Source organism: Lolium perenne, chromosome 5 (assembly GCF_019359855.2).
Source record: "Lolium perenne isolate Kyuss_39 chromosome 5, Kyuss_2.0, whole genome shotgun sequence".
NCBI lineage: Eukaryota > Viridiplantae > Streptophyta > Magnoliopsida > Poales > Poaceae > Lolium > Lolium perenne.
Genome location: NC_067248.2, coordinates 175,855,622 through 175,871,069, shown reverse-complemented (window position 1 = coordinate 175,871,069; position 15,448 = coordinate 175,855,622). Strand labels below are relative to the sequence as shown.

At 44.0% G+C, this 15,448-nt stretch overlaps 1 protein-coding gene across 1 annotated transcript; it reads left to right on the top strand.

Moving 5' to 3' along the window:
* Window positions 1-6,783: 6,783 nt before the first annotated feature.
* On the top strand, window positions 6,784-15,217 carry LOC127346326 (ABC transporter G family member 53). Its single transcript, XM_051372796.1, has 24 exons — window positions 6,784-7,244; window positions 7,342-7,462; window positions 8,310-8,398; window positions 8,477-8,561; window positions 8,679-8,838; window positions 8,927-9,003; window positions 9,113-9,166; window positions 9,338-9,428; window positions 9,517-9,818; window positions 10,023-10,304; window positions 10,415-10,731; window positions 10,809-10,969; window positions 11,123-11,226; window positions 11,311-11,467; window positions 11,570-11,695; window positions 11,850-11,992; window positions 12,098-12,430; window positions 12,574-12,864; window positions 12,978-13,061; window positions 13,157-13,290; window positions 13,573-13,800; window positions 13,915-14,086; window positions 14,335-14,589; window positions 14,724-15,217. The coding sequence occupies exons 1-24, from the start codon at window positions 6,922-6,924 to the stop codon at window positions 14,982-14,984; spliced, it is 4,350 nt and encodes a 1,449-aa protein (XP_051228756.1). The 5' UTR covers window positions 6,784-6,921; the 3' UTR covers window positions 14,985-15,217.
* Window positions 15,218-15,448: the final 231 nt, after the last annotated feature.

Genomic DNA, 15,448 nt, shown 5'->3' with positions numbered 1-15,448 from the left:
CCTACTAGGAGTGGTGCCCCCCGCCATCATGTTCCACCAATGCTCGATGGAGAGGCCGACCCATTGCGTTGGATGAATGGATGGAATGCCAATCCATTCCTTGATGGCAACCCAAATCCGAATGGTGTACTGGCACTTGATGAAGAGGTGGTCAATGGTCTCAAAGTTTGGTTGCAAAGGGGGTAACAGTCGCAATTTGGCCAACCTCTAGCTTGCAAACGGTCCGCCGTCCAAAGAACTTGACTTTCGGGGGCGCCCAAGCCTTCCACACCATCTTGTTCATGTTGGAGGCAATGGAGCCAAGGAATCGAACCTCATGCGCGGACTTGGAGAAGTATTCGCCATTCACCGTAAGCCTCCAAATTATGTCATCCTCCACGTCCCCCCCCCCCCCCCCCCCGAAGTTGAAAGTTGTCAATAAGGACCCAAAGTTCCACAAATTGCTTGAGTTGCTCCATGTTGTTGATTTTCTCCAAATCAATCTTCTTCACCCAATTATTGTTACTCAAGGCAAGGTGGACTTTCCAATTCTTCCGCTTTGAGATTTCGAAGATTAGAGGGGCAATATTAATTGGTTTCCTATTGTGTAACCATGGAGAGTGCCAAAACGGGGCCTTATGCCCATTGCCAATAGTGATAGAAGTTGATGCATAGAACACCTCCATGTCCTCCATAGAGCAAGGGTTCCCGGAGCCTACCCAAATTTAGTCGGGGTCTTTCCACTTGAGCCATGGCCATCGGAGCCTAACGGCCCTTGCAAATTTTTCCATATGTAGAATCCCAAGCCCTCCAAGCTTCTTGGGGCGGCACACCTTCTCCCAATTGACCTTGCATTTAGCCCCCATCGTGGTGTCCTTGGCGGACCAAAGATAAGCCATTTCAATTTTGTTGATGAACTTTAGAGTGCCCGGGGGAAGCATAAGAGGTGTCATGTAATAGGTAGCTTGTGAGGCAATGATGGATTTGACCAAAGTCGCGCACCCGGCGGTAGCAACAAGCTTCCCACACCATGTTGGGAGCTTCCCGACACACTTGTCTTCAAGGTGTTGGAAGTCCACCCTCTTGAGGGACCACACCGATAGTGGGAGCCCCAAATACTTTAAAGGGAAGCAAGCACGCGACGCCGGTATGCCCGAAAGGACCTCATCGAGATCAACTTGGACGCACCGAATAGGAACCAACGAGCTTTTTTGGAAGTTGGTGCATAAACCGTTCACATTACCAAAGCCATCAAGAATATTTGCTAAGTTTTGGATGTCCTCCTTGATGGGCGCCACAAAAACCGCCGCATCGTCCGCATATAACGATGTCCTAAGGATGTTCCCGCGACCTCGGAGCTTGTGAATGAGGCCGAGTGTGGTGGCATGCTCCAAGATTTGCGTGAGCGGGTCAATGGCAATAACGAAGCGGTGAGAGCGGGTCACCTTGGCACAACCCACGACCATGAACAAAGGGAGTGCCGGCAACCCCATTGAGAAGGACCCTAGAAGTAGAAGTTTTGAGGAGCGCCACAATCCAATTGTGGAAACGGCTAGGGAAGCCCCTTTTTTGAAGCAAGTCAATAAGATATTCCCACTGGACGAAGTCGAAGGCCTTCCTAATATTAAGCTTGAAGAGCAATGCCGGGGTTTTGTTTTTATGGAATCTTGTAGCAAGGTTCTTGACATAGAGGAAATTATCATGTATGCTCCTCCTCTTTATGAACGCACTTTGCGCATTGGAGACTAGCTCATCCATAAGAGACCCAAGCCGGAGCACAAGCATCTTGGAGATAATCTTGGCAACGACATGAATCAAACTTATTGGCCTAAAGTCGGTTATTTGCTCCGCCCCATCCTTCTTAGGCAACAAGGCAATGTTGGCGGAGTTGAGCCAATGGAAATTCTCGGCGTGGAGGCTCCCAAAAAGGTGGATACCATTCACGAGGTCGATCTTAATAATCTCTCAACACTTCTTAAAGAAGAGGCCCGTGAACCCGTCCGGTCCCGGCGCCTTATCCCCGGGCATTTGATTGATGGCGTTCCGCACCTCCTCCTCGGTGAAAGGCTCCCCAAGACTATGCAAGTCCAGGTCTTCGAAGTGTAAAGTATCCCAATTGAAGTCATGAATTCTTGGCTCCCCTCTCCCTATGGCCGACTTGAAATGGTTATGGATGACCTCCTCTTTTACCACATGTTCGGTGACCCACCCATGATTGTGCTTTAGTCTATGGATGTAATTCTTCCTCCGTCTCGCGTTAACTCTAAGATGGAAAATTTTCGTGTTTGCATCACCCTCCTTCAAATTTGCAATACGGGCACTTTGCTTCTTCCTAGCCCTTTCAACCACCGAGAAAGCAATCACTTTTCTTTTTAGCCGGGGCCTAAGCATCATATCCTCGTTGGAGAGTCTCCTATTTTCTTGGGCCATATCGAAGTGCAAGATCACCAAGAGCGTGACATGCAACAAAACTTTTCCGTTGGAGAAAAGGCCATTTAAGTATTGTACAAGAAATACTATCACATTTAAGTTTGGATTGATTGGTTAGTCCAAGCTAAACCATACATGTTTCCCTTCGGCTATAGCTCCATGTCCTAGCTCGCTTGTCCGGAACTTTTGAATCCTCATCTTCTGAACACTCTCTCTATGAACAAACATAAACTCTACCCTATGAGCATCTTCATGATACTCAGTCTCCTACCGAATAAATATTTCAACTTTTAATAAGATACCAAAGTGTTAAATCTAGAAACTGATCCCTGGTGAATTAGGGTTGTCACCCCTCCTAACCAACACTCAGGATTGTATATATATACTCAAAGAAAAAAGAGGAGATAATAAAAAGATGATAGGACCATGCAACCGCGGTGCGTGAAAACGACGGCCACATATAATTTTTTAGAGTCCCACTGGCAACACACTGTGGTATCTTTGGAGGCGCAAAAAGTGGAAACTACGTGGCGTCTTCACGTGATGTTCATGGGTCATGGCCAACGAACTGCCTTCTCGGCACTGCCCAAATAGCAGCCATGCCAGCAAAAGAGCAGCACCAGGAAAAATCTGCTTGTTTTGGCCTTATCCAGTGAGGAAGGTGCTGCGGGGCCATTGGACAGCCGACAGTGCTCCTTGCAACATGGCGAGCATGCGTCAAATCGCTGGCTCCAATAATTTTTCCATCTTATTCTTTGTGCAGTACTATAGCAAAGAGAATAACCAGCAACGCCATTCTGGTTATTAATTTTGATCCTAAAAAGCAAACACGTGAGAATAATATTGATCCTAATAGCAGATGCCATACAAGTATGAGAATAAAAAAGTACTGCTATGGAACACCACCAACCCCAGATGCCATAGAAGTACGAGAGCATGGCTGCCATGGCCCTTCAAGAGCATCTCCACCGGCCTATCCTAAATAAACATCGTATAGAACATGATGGCATGAGGTTCTTAGTCTAGGGAAGGTCATTCCACACCAACGTACCTACACGCCGGTTCCCAATTTTTTTTGGACCAAATTACAACATTTTGCATAGCTTTAATAATTCAAAAAATACTTCTACATTGTTAAACACACATAAATTATTTCACACAAATAGTTTAAAAAAATAAATTAAATTATTCATACAAGACTTCTCAAAAAAAATTATTCATACAAGAACAAAAAATAAATTGCAATGATTCACGTGGTGTTTCCTCTCGCACCTACAAATGCTTAATTAGATATTTAGATCATTCTATAGTTGAGTATGGACACCAGCATCTTAGATTTCTTCATGCATCTGGAGGAAGCTGCAAACTGTGCCGGTATTTGCTCAACCTCAGCAAGAGGTCCCTGGAAATCAAAAGGATGGTCATCATCCGATGGTGCATGACGCTCACTCTCAATAACCATGTTGTGCATGATTACACAAGCGTTTATCAGCTCCCACATCTGAGACTCCGACCAGGCGAGAGCAGGATACCCAACAATGGTAAAATGATGCCGGAGCACGCGAAATGCCTGCTCTACATCCTTGTGACAAGATTTCTGTCATGTCACAAAATAAGATTCCTTCTCTGATGTAGGATCTGGAATTGTCTTCACAGTTGTAGCATACTGTGGATAGATACCATCAGCTAGATAGTACCCCTTGTTGTATGCGTGACCTTTGATCTCAAAGTTGACTGGCGGAGCATGTCCCTCAGATAGACTTGCAAACACCGGAGAGTGCTGCAGCATGTTGATATCGTTGTGAGTTCATGCCATGCTAAAGAAAGTGTGCCAAATAAAGGGGTGATAGTCAGCCACTGGCTCAAGCATGACACTGTACTCTCCGGTGTGCCCTTAGTACAACCCTTTCTAAGCAAATGTGCAATTCTTCCAACCCAATCCATGCAGTACATACTCCCCAGCATTCCAAGAAAATCTCTTTCTGTATTTTGTTTCAGGATATGAGTTGTATCTTCTTCATTTGGTGCCCTAGAATAGTCTGACCCAAACACTGGAACCACTGCCCTGCAAAACCTATAGACAGTCTGGAAGCATGTTGACTCGATCATGTACAGATAGTAACCGGCTGCATCTGGGGGAGCTCTGTATGCAAGACAACACATAGCAACCTTGCACTTCTGAACTGACGAGAACACCCACAAGCCGGTGCTGGCTTTCTTGCACATGATGCATGTGGCATACTCCCTAACGCCGAACACAATATTCATGAACAACTCCTTGTTCATCCTAAATCGGCACCGGAAATCCTTTGGCGTATGTGTTGCTTTGTCAGCGAAGTAATCGGAGTCAAGCAGCAGTGCGCTGGCTTGCCGATGCCGGTGCTTGTTCGGAACCTTCCCAACCCTCGAACCGCCACGATGATGCACGCTAATGGCGAGTAGGTGCTGGGAAAGGCTGAGAAAGTTGGCTAACATCAGGAGGTGTTGTTACGGCACGACAATGGCATTGGATTCCTCTTGCATGAACAACTGCGTCTTCATCTCGTCGTTGTTATCCATCGCGGCAATCCACCAAACACCTTGTGGACGATGGGTGGGTAGGCAAAGGTCAGGCACGGGGGACGAGGCGGCGATGGCGGCGAAGTCGATTCAGAGGGGTGGGAGGTGGGCCGGGTGGGGGCAGAGCGTGTGGAGAATGGGAGGGTTTTGCTGCCAAGAGGATACCGCGAGGGTGAAATCCTTTGTGGACGGGAGTTCCGGTGACCCCAACTCTGTCCTTCCGCGTAGGGGCGCCACGGGGTTGCCAGCGAATGTATTGGCCTCCAAAACTGTCCGGCTACTTTTGGGGCGCGCTGATGTGGCCCAAAAATAGCGCCAAGCCCCCAAATCGCTATTGGGGATGCTATGGGGCGCGCCGGTGGGAATGCTCTAACTCCATCCGTTAAGAGCGCCAACACTTGCATTTCTAGGGCTCCAACATAAGCGACCGCAGTTTTGGGGCAGGCTTCCCAGAACAGCATCCAAATGGCCCAAATGGCCCGTCCAAATGCAAAACATTTGCTATTTGCAAAAAATAAATCAACAATTCCGATCACAACACAATTCATATTTTCAAACAACAATTCAACCAAATGCCGAGGTGGGGCACTAATCTTCATTCGTAAACAAAGAAGACATGTTATGATCACCAACTTCTCTTCTTCATCGGCGATAGCATTGGCTTCATCTTGCATTGGCTGATACATTAACTTCTCATCGTTCAGATTCATTGTCTATTGAGATCAAACAATGAAGCAAATAAATAAACGAACGCTCCATCGAAAAAAGGAAATATAGTCCCAACATTGCCTTCGTCTTTACCTAAACACTCGACGACCAAGTCATGGCGAGAGGCCGTGAGTAGGGACGAGGCACCATTGTACGCCGACTGGTCAGAGAGCTTCACCTTGCCAAGACCCTGAGATACATAGGCTGTTCTAGGTGCGAGGGGCCATCACGGAATGCAAATGGCGGTGGAGGTGGCTGTGGCAGATGGGCTGGCTTCCTACTGCGGCGGGATGGGTGAGGCAAATCGACGGTGGCTATGTGGTATTTCTAGGCAGCGGTTGCCAGACTGGACGACGCCGAAGCGAGGGTGGTGTGGCGGCGAAGTTGCAGGAGAGAGGGCGATGGTGAAACGACTTGAGTCGCTGAAAAGTGGAGCCTGTCCATCTGTTTCAACATGGCACGCGTACCGGCATCCGTGTGCCGGGGGCTCCTATAGGCCACGTGCTGGTATGGCGCCGCACAACCTTCTCTACCTTTTGTGCCAGGCCTGTATATTTTCGGGTTAACTTTTCTGTAAGGTTTATTTCTGTTATTCCGCCTGATTTTTTTTGTTCTGTCCGGTTTTCCAGGTTTATGCCTGGTTTTATGTTTTTTTAGGGGATGCCAGGTTTTAAGTTGGCAATACAGCTCATCCGGCCTGCTTACCCTTTTTTTCTGTTCATATGAAGCAAGAGTGTCGGTTTAATTTGGAATCTAATCGAATTTCCAATCCGGACCATGTATGTACATCCCGTCTAATACTGTATACTAATTTGTTTCTAGAAGGGTTTGTACCAGCTTATGTATCGTAACAGCACATGAATCTAACTTAACTTATCTCCATATTTAACCCGCGCAGCTAGACCCAAGCCGTCTAATACAAGGCGCGAGTTCGCCGCGTCGGAACGCCGAAACGAATTTCGTTTCAAAACCCTCGTGTACAACTTCCGTCGACCCGCCGTCGTCACGGGGTACGTCAGCTAGCGGCCTCCTCCTCCATCGTCGTCGGCTCCACCACTGTATATAAGTGTCAATCTCTTTCTCCTCCTTCTCCAACCCGTGGCATCTCATCTGTAGCGCCAAGAAAGCAGCCCCGCACACGAGGGGGATAGCAACAGCCTCAGCGTCCCACTCCTCCTTGTCGGGGTCGACCCTCTTTCTCCGAGTTGCCGGCGGTGGCGCCGCGTTAGACAGATAGTTGGATAGATGGACGACGCCGGCGAGATACACGCCTTCGGGCGCAGCCTGCGGCAGGAGAGCACGGTGTGGTCGCGCGGCGGCGACGACGTGTTCTCGCGGTCGTCGCGGGACGAGGACGACGAGGAGGCGCTGCGATGGGCGGCGCTGGAGAAGCTGCCCACCTACGACCGCGCCAGGACGGCGGTGCTGGCCATGCCGGAGGGCGAGCTCAAGGAGGTGAACGTGCAGAAGCTGGGCGCGCAGGAGAGGCACGCGCTCATGCAGCGTGTCGCCTGGGTCGGCGACGAGCACGAGCGCTTCCTCTCCAAGTTCAAGGACCGCGTCGACAGGTAAGGACCTTTAGTTCAATCCTTACCCTGAGAGGATAGGATACCATGTACTGAGATCTCGACTGATCGATATTCCTTCACCTGTGATGTTCGTCAGGGTCGGTGTCGAGCTGCCGACGATCGAGGTGAGGTACCAGAACCTGAACGTGGAGGCTGAGGCGTACGTTGGCAGCAGGGGCCTGCCCACCATCCTCAACACCTACGCCAACGTACTGGAGGTATGTCGCCCTGCTGGCTGCTACCCTGTCTATCTGTTGCTGGAGATGACTGATGACATAACTGATTGACGCTGACTCCTTTCGAACGACGATTGGCCGATTTGACCACCCAAAGTCGTTCTTCTCTTCTATATTTGTTATTGTTATTACTCCTACTACTACTCTGGCCAACATCATAAACATGTCACCCACACACTTGTTTATTCATCTTTCCAACGGTACTCAGTACTGACAATCCAGACTAGTAGGAAGCTTGAGAAGAGCTTCGAATATTATGGCCACTGCAAATCCAACAAAAACATATGAGAAAATAAATAATCTGCCCACTGGTATATGCAGCTTCAGCATTAATCCTTTCGAATTGCAGTCATCCGGCTTTCCTTTCTGTCTGCATAATATGGGTGCTGACATAACTGATTGAAGTTGACTCCTTCCCAAAGAGGATTGGCTGATTTGACTACCCAAAGTCGCTCTTTCCTTCTATTTAGTTTAGCCCTCTGGCGAACATCACAAACATGTCATCGACACACTTTGATGGTATTTTATTCTCTTTTGCGGTGCTACCTGGTACCGACAACTTATAGATACTTAATCAGAAACAATGCTCCTAAGTGCAAACAGAGTACGACGAGAACATAAAGCTTCCTGATTGAAGCTTCAAACATTAGGATCACTGCAAATCCAGCAGACCATACAACAAAGAAATAATCTGCCCAACTGGTCTATCCAGCTTAAGCATTAGGATTTATATATAATCTGCACGGAGTTCCATTGCAGTCAAATTTACCTTTACTCTTTATCACCGCACAATATGAGTACTGACATAGTGGTAATCGTCTTCAAACAGGGCCTGGCAAATACTCTTCACCTAACACCAAACAGGAAGCAGAAAATATCAATCCTTCACAATGTCAGTGGAATCATTAAGCCTCACAGGTAAGCTCTACACATAATGTCACCTCTCAAAATCCTATTCTTTGAATTCTACCTTATCCATTCTATTCTTTTTATTAGGATGACCTTGCTTTTGGGTCCCCCTGGTGCCGGAAAAACCTCGCTGCTTTTGGCCTTGGCTGGAACTCTGCCTTCGAGTCTTAAGGTAAACCTTTTTTTTTCCAGTTGTTCTCTTTTTCATGAAGGTACTTGTTCTGTTCTTCGGTACGCCGTGATTAAAACTTGCTAGAACTAACATGAGGAAACCTTGCAATGACAAAAGATGTCAGGGGAAATAATTTACAACGGGCATACCATGGACGAGTTTGTGCCGCGGAGATCAGCAGCTTATGTTAGCCAACATGATCTGCATATGGGCGAACTGACTGTCCGCGAGACAGTCAATTTCTCTGCGAAATGTCAAGGAATTGGTCACCGCTTTGGTAAGAACTGGGAAAAAAATGGAGAGTTCAAAACTCATCACAGTATCATATTTCATTACATAACTTTAATTTTCTACAACATGATCAGACCTGCTAATGGAGCTATCAAGGAGAGAAAAGGAAGAAAATATCAAACCGGATCCAGAAATAGATATCTACTTGAAGGTGCAGTGCAGTTGTTACATTTCATAGAGTAGTTCTCTTTATTCAGTGTTTCAGTGGAAGTTTCAATAAAAAGTCAGACGCACATTAATATCTCGTTTTTCTTATGTAGGCTGCTGCAACAGGAGAGCAGAAAGCCGAGGTGGTCACAAATCACATACTAAAGGTGCATGCGAATCTGCCACTTATTTATAGCTCTGTTCTAATTACATTGAATCACACAGTTATAACAAGAATACTACTTGTATCAAGTTTCTTTCCTAAGTTTGCCAAGAGTTCTAAAAGATGAAAAGTTATACATTACTGATTTTTTTAATTTCCATTTGAATTATTGAAGATCTTGGGGTTGGATATCTGTGCCGACACAATCGTAGGCAACAATATGTTGAGAGGTATATCCGGAGGGCAAAAGAAGAGAGTAACAACAGGTAAATATAGTATGAGAGTAACAAACATACCAGATGCCACGTCTTATGGAACTAAATTGCATTTTGTTCATGCGACATGGTTTTGCAGCTGAGATGCTTGTAACACCAGGAAGAGCCCTTTTCATGGACGAGATATCAACTGGACTAGACAGCTCGACAACCTTCCAGATTGTGAACTCCATCCGGCAAACAATTCACATTATTGGTGGAACAGCAGTCATCGCGTTGCTACAACCTGCACCAGAGACATATGAATTGTTTGATGATATAATTCTCCTCTCAGATGGTCAGGTTGTCTACAATGGCCCTCGAGAACATGTGCTCGAGTTCTTTGAATCAATGGGATTCAAATGTCCTGAGCGAAAAGGCGTAGCTGACTTCTTGCAAGAAGTGAGTTTCATCAAATTTTTGTCTCAAGCTTTCTCCAATTATAGATTTATTTAAAAATGCATTAATTAATGTTTGCATCTTGAACAAAAATATGGCGGATGGTTGTAGAAAACTCTGTCATACTAAGTTGCTTTTTTCTTAATACCAGGATCATAATTTCCTACAGTGTTGAATTGCAACTGACTATAATTTAAATTTTGATAGGTTACATCAAGGAAAGATCAGGGACAATACTGGATAAACAGTGACGAGACATACCGATATGTTCCGGTTAAGGAGTTTGCGGAGGCATTTCAATCTTTCCACGTTGGTCAGGCTATAAAAAGTGAGTTAGCAGTCCCATTTGACAAGAGCAGGAGTCATCCTGCAGCCCTGAAAACATCAAAATATGGTGCCAGCATGAAGGAACTACTCAAAGCTAACATCAACAGAGAGATACTGCTCATGAAAAGAAACTCCTTTGTGTACATATTCAAGGCAACTCAGGTGATGATTATAAAACAAAATCAACAGAAGTTCCACTCTAATTTATTTCATTGTTATTCAAAAGTATAAAGTTACCATATGATATCTTATTATTTCTCTTTATTCTTCAGTTGACAATCATGGCAATCATAGCAATGACCGTCTTTCTGCGCATCAATATGCATCATGACTCAGTAACAGATGGAGGGATATACATGGGTGCTCTCTTCTTTGGGATCTTGATGATCATGTTCAATGGTTTAGCAGAAGTAGGTCTAACCATTGTAAAGCTCCCTGTTTTCTTCAAGCAAAGAGATCTTCTCTTCTTTCCAGCATGGACATACAGCTTGCCGTCATGGCTCATTAAGACCCCCCTGTCCTTACTCAATGTAACGATTTGGGTCGGCATAACATACTATGTCATTGGATTTGATCCCAACATACAGAGGTAAGGGGGTAAATTTTAACATACACTAATATTTTCAACATATCGGGGAAGCTAACGAAAACAATGCAATGCTGCAGATTTTTTAGACAGTTCCTGCTGCTCTTATTAATGAATGAGGCATCATCAGGACTCTTCCGCTTCATCGCTGGCCTTGCAAGGAATCAGGTTGTTGCAAGCACCATCGGCTCCTTCAGCATACTTATTTTTATGCTCACGGGTGGATTCATCCTGGCAAGAGGTATGCAAAAGTAGCTAAGCTGATGTCCCACACACTATGTTTAAAGTTTTCAGCTAAGAACACCTGGACTAAATTGCCTAAGTTCAGTTGCTTTTTCCACATTGGATGTGGTATTTATGCATCATAATTTTAACCATTCTTTTGATTTAACAGAGAATGTGAAGAAATGGTGGATATGGGGGTACTGGATATCTCCCCTTATGTATGCACAAAATGCTCTATCGGTCAATGAGTTCCTAAGTAACAGCTGGAATAAGGTAAAGAGACATTTATGAAACAGTATAAACAATCATCTTTCTGAGTATGTGTGGCTAAAGCATATTTTTACTGCTATACTACAGACAATCCCCGGTACCAATAAACCACTTGGAACTCTAGTTCTAGAATCTCGTGCGATTTTTCCTGAAGCCAAGTGGTACTGGATTGGCGTTGGTGCATTGCTTGGATATGTTCTGCTATTCAATATCCTCTATACCGTGTGCCTCACCTTCCTCGACCGTGAGTCGGAAATAACTTTTATTTTATATGCCAATGGATAGCTAATCCTGCAATTTTGTAAAGAAAGCTGTACATTATAATCTTATATTCTCCGATCCGCAGCATTTGACAGCAACCAGCCAACAATATCTGAGGAAACAATGAAGATAAAACAAGCTAATCTCACTGGTGAAGTCTTAGAAGCATCATCGAGAGGACGGGTTAAGAACAATACTATAGCATCTACAGGTACTTGCTGATTCTATATTGATAAATCTGAGAAAGATATATTGATATCTGGGAAAGATATAAGATAATGCCAAGTGGCAAAGAGCAATGGTATGACCTCCCAGCCTGATAGTTAAGGTATAATTTAAAATTAACCCTTGCATATGTTCAACAGATACTGCTGACTGGAGCAATGAAGAATCAACTTCCAACAATGCAACAGTGAATTCTAGTCCAGGCAAAAAAGGAATGGTTCTCCCGTTTGTACCTCTATCCATCACATTCGAAGATATAAAATACAGTGTAGACATGCCACAGGTATTTTGTTTGTGGAAATTATTAGAAATACAGATATGCCCAATATGTAGAGCATATATGAGTGGAAACATCATGCATAATTCCTTTATCCAACAAAAACTGTAGGAAATCAAAGCACAAGGTGTGGCAGAGAGCCGGCTGGAACTACTAAAGGGTATCAGCGGTTCATTTAGGCCAGGAGTACTTACAGCTCTTATGGGTGTCAGTGGTGCTGGTAAGACAACACTGATGGATGTGTTGGCTGGACGGAAGACCAGTGGATACATAGAGGGCAACATTACAATCTCTGGCTATCCAAAGAAGCACGAAACTTTTGCTCGTGTGTCAGGATACTGCGAGCAGAATGACATCCATTCACCAAATGTGACCGTGTACGAGTCTCTTGCATTCTCTGCATGGCTCCGGTTACCTGCCAACGTTGATTCTTCAACAAGAAAGGTTTGCAAGGAACAGACAAATTTATTTTTTAGATATATATTTTCATAGTATACAAGCATATATATCATAAAAGTATATTAAACATGATTAAATGAAAAAACCATATCTACTGACTACTTTAACACTTGAAACCTGGCGTGCAGATGTTCATTGATGAGGTCATGGAGCTAGTAGAACTTTTCCCCTTAAAAGATGCATTGGTTGGATTACCTGGTGTTAGTGGATTGTCAACTGAGCAGAGGAAAAGACTGACAATAGCAGTGGAGCTGGTTGCTAACCCTTCTATCATTTTCATGGATGAACCGACATCTGGACTTGATGCACGAGCAGCAGCCATTGTCATGAGGGCAATAAGGAATACCGTAGATACAGGAAGGACAGTTGTTTGCACCATTCACCAACCAAGCATTGACATATTTGAATCTTTTGATGAGGTACTAATATAGCGCCTACATATATTAAAGAAGAAAAAAGTACAGTGACACATGGGCAGTTCATACTGTTTATGTACCCTTCTAATACCTGATGGTCATGTGTGTCTATGCAGCTCTTCCTGATGAAACGAGGAGGTGAAGAGATTTATGTGGGTCCACTAGGCCGGCACTCATGTGAATTGATCAGTTATTTTGAGGTGATGAAAGATAGCATAAATCACTGTATGTTTCCATATGTAGTCTCGTAATGTTCTGAAATGTTACTGAACTGCTTTGCCTTGTTTCTAAACAGGCTATTGAAGATGTCAGAAAGATTAAAGATGGCTATAATCCTTCAACATGGATGCTGGAGGTGACTAGTGCAGCGCAAGAACAGATAACTGGGATTAGCTTCAGTCAAGTATACAGGAATTCTGAACTATATCGGTAGGTTTCTGGTTGCATTACTTCATAGTTTAATAACAAAATCCAATGAAATGGTGAGGAACTATTAACATATGCAACTTCACAATCAGTATTTTCTTCAGTATGTTTAAACTATTATTTAAGAGGGCAGATCTCTAAACTACAGAAGAACAGCAAATATGCATTATAGGTGGCCCATTGTAAAAGCATGTGATAATACTAGTATGTCAATTTGTTCTTCCGCAATTGAAGTTTCAAATATCTAAAATGTGCACGAATATTGTTGTTTTTGTTGCATTTCAGGAGGAATAAAAGTTTAATAAAGGAGCTAAGTACACCTCCTGAAGGTTCAAACGACTTATCCTTCCCAACGGAGTACTCACAAACCTTCCTCACACAATGTTCCGCTTGCCTGTGGAAGCAAAGTCTGTCATACTGGAGAAATCCTCCATATACTGCAGTCAAATTCTTCTATACTACACTAATTGCGCTATTGTTTGGAACAATGTTCTGGGGCATTGGAAGAAAAAGGTAATATAATATATAATAAAAGAAAGCATACAAAATTGTATATGTGATATTTGTTAAGGAGACTACCTACGGTTGCCACCTTTCTAATTCACCAGAAACATTTTACTCTTGCAGGCACAGTCAACAAGACTTGTTCAATGCCATGGGTTCCATGTATGCCTCAGTTTTGTTCATGGGGGTGCAGAACTCGGCCTCAGTTCAGCCAGTTGTGGCTGTTGAGCGCACAGTCTTTTACAGGGAAAGAGCGGCCCACATGTACTCACCTCTGCCATATGCATTGGGACAGGTAGATTTTCATTGCATTAATTTTCATCTTTAGGTATTACTATAAACAAGACTAACGAGTCCAACGATCAAAAGGCATGGAATTTTCAGCTAAAGCATCCTAAATAGGTGCAAGTATGTACATATGAGGCTTGATAAAAAGATTTAAGATAACTTTTACAGACACTACTGATAGTTAAACCAATTACCCAAGTAAGTGGAAAGCAATCGTAAAACTATATGACCACTAACATCTAGTTTCCCTTTCAGGTTGCAATTGAACTTCCATACATCTTTGTTCAATCATTGATATATGGCGTGATAGTATATGCTATGATTGGCTTCGAGTGGACAGCTGCCAAGTTCTTTTGGTATCTGTTCTTCATGTACTTCACTCTAGCTTACTTCACATTTTACGGAATGATGTCGGTGGGCCTGACTCCGAACTACAACGTTGCCTCCGTTGTTTCCACGGCATTCTATGCTCTTTGGAACCTGTTCTCGGGATTTATTACACCAAGAACTGTAAGTATACCATTTGTTTTCAGTGTCTAACTTCATATACTTCTACTTCTATAGAGAAAAAAAACTAAAACCAGTACCAAACTTTTTTTCCATCTTTTCCTAATATTCTGTAAACTGGCTACTTTTCTCAACAGAGAATTCCGATATGGTGGAGATGGTACTACTGGCTCAGCCCTATTGCATGGACACTCAACGGTCTGGTCACTTCACAGTTTGGAGATGTAACAGCAAAGTTCGAAAGTAACGGCGTGCAGGTGTCCGAGTTTGTAGAGAGCTATTTTGGGTTCCACCATGACTTCCTGTGGGTAGTCGCTGTGGTGGTCGTCTCATTTGCAGTTCTCTTTGCTTTCCTCTTCGGGCTATCGATAAAGCTATTCAACTTCCAGAAGAGATAAGTGACCAAGGAAGACATATCCAAGGTTGGTCAAAGCCTGCTAGCAGAGACGTTACAATAGAGGGATAGGTCCTTGTAGTTGTATTGCATATATGTGAATACTAGCATAGCATTAATCTATGAGAACACAATGCCTAAACTAAATGTACAGTGACAGTGCACATTGTGCACTATGCCTCTGAAGTTCAGTTTTGTAAGTTGTATATAAATCAAGTGAGTTTTCCACTCTGATAATTTTCTCAACAAACTTTGAAGCGCTCTATGTACTCGAAATTTAACCAATTGAACTGATACAGATACAGAACTTTGCACAAGATGTCACAAATTGCACGGGAAAACCATATAAGAATACGATACGAAACTAATGAGTTTTGTTTAACCGATTCAACTAAAATGTGGATACCAGATTAACTACTCCATCAACGGAGTAGACAAGAACTCGATCTACAAAGCGCAAAATCGCTC

Bases quoted from the DNA above. Each gene is read 5' to 3' on its own strand.
- LOC127346326 (XM_051372796.1), top strand. From the start codon at position 6,922: ATGGACGACGCCGGCGAGATACACGCCTTCGGGCGCAGCCTGCGGCAG. The intron at 10,970-11,122 runs GTATGCAAAAGT...TTGATTTAACAG, and splicing joins TGGATTCATCCTGGCAAGAG to AGAATGTGAAGAAATGGTGG. The intron at 12,865-12,977 runs GTACTAATATAG...GTGTCTATGCAG, and splicing joins TATTTGAATCTTTTGATGAG to CTCTTCCTGATGAAACGAGG.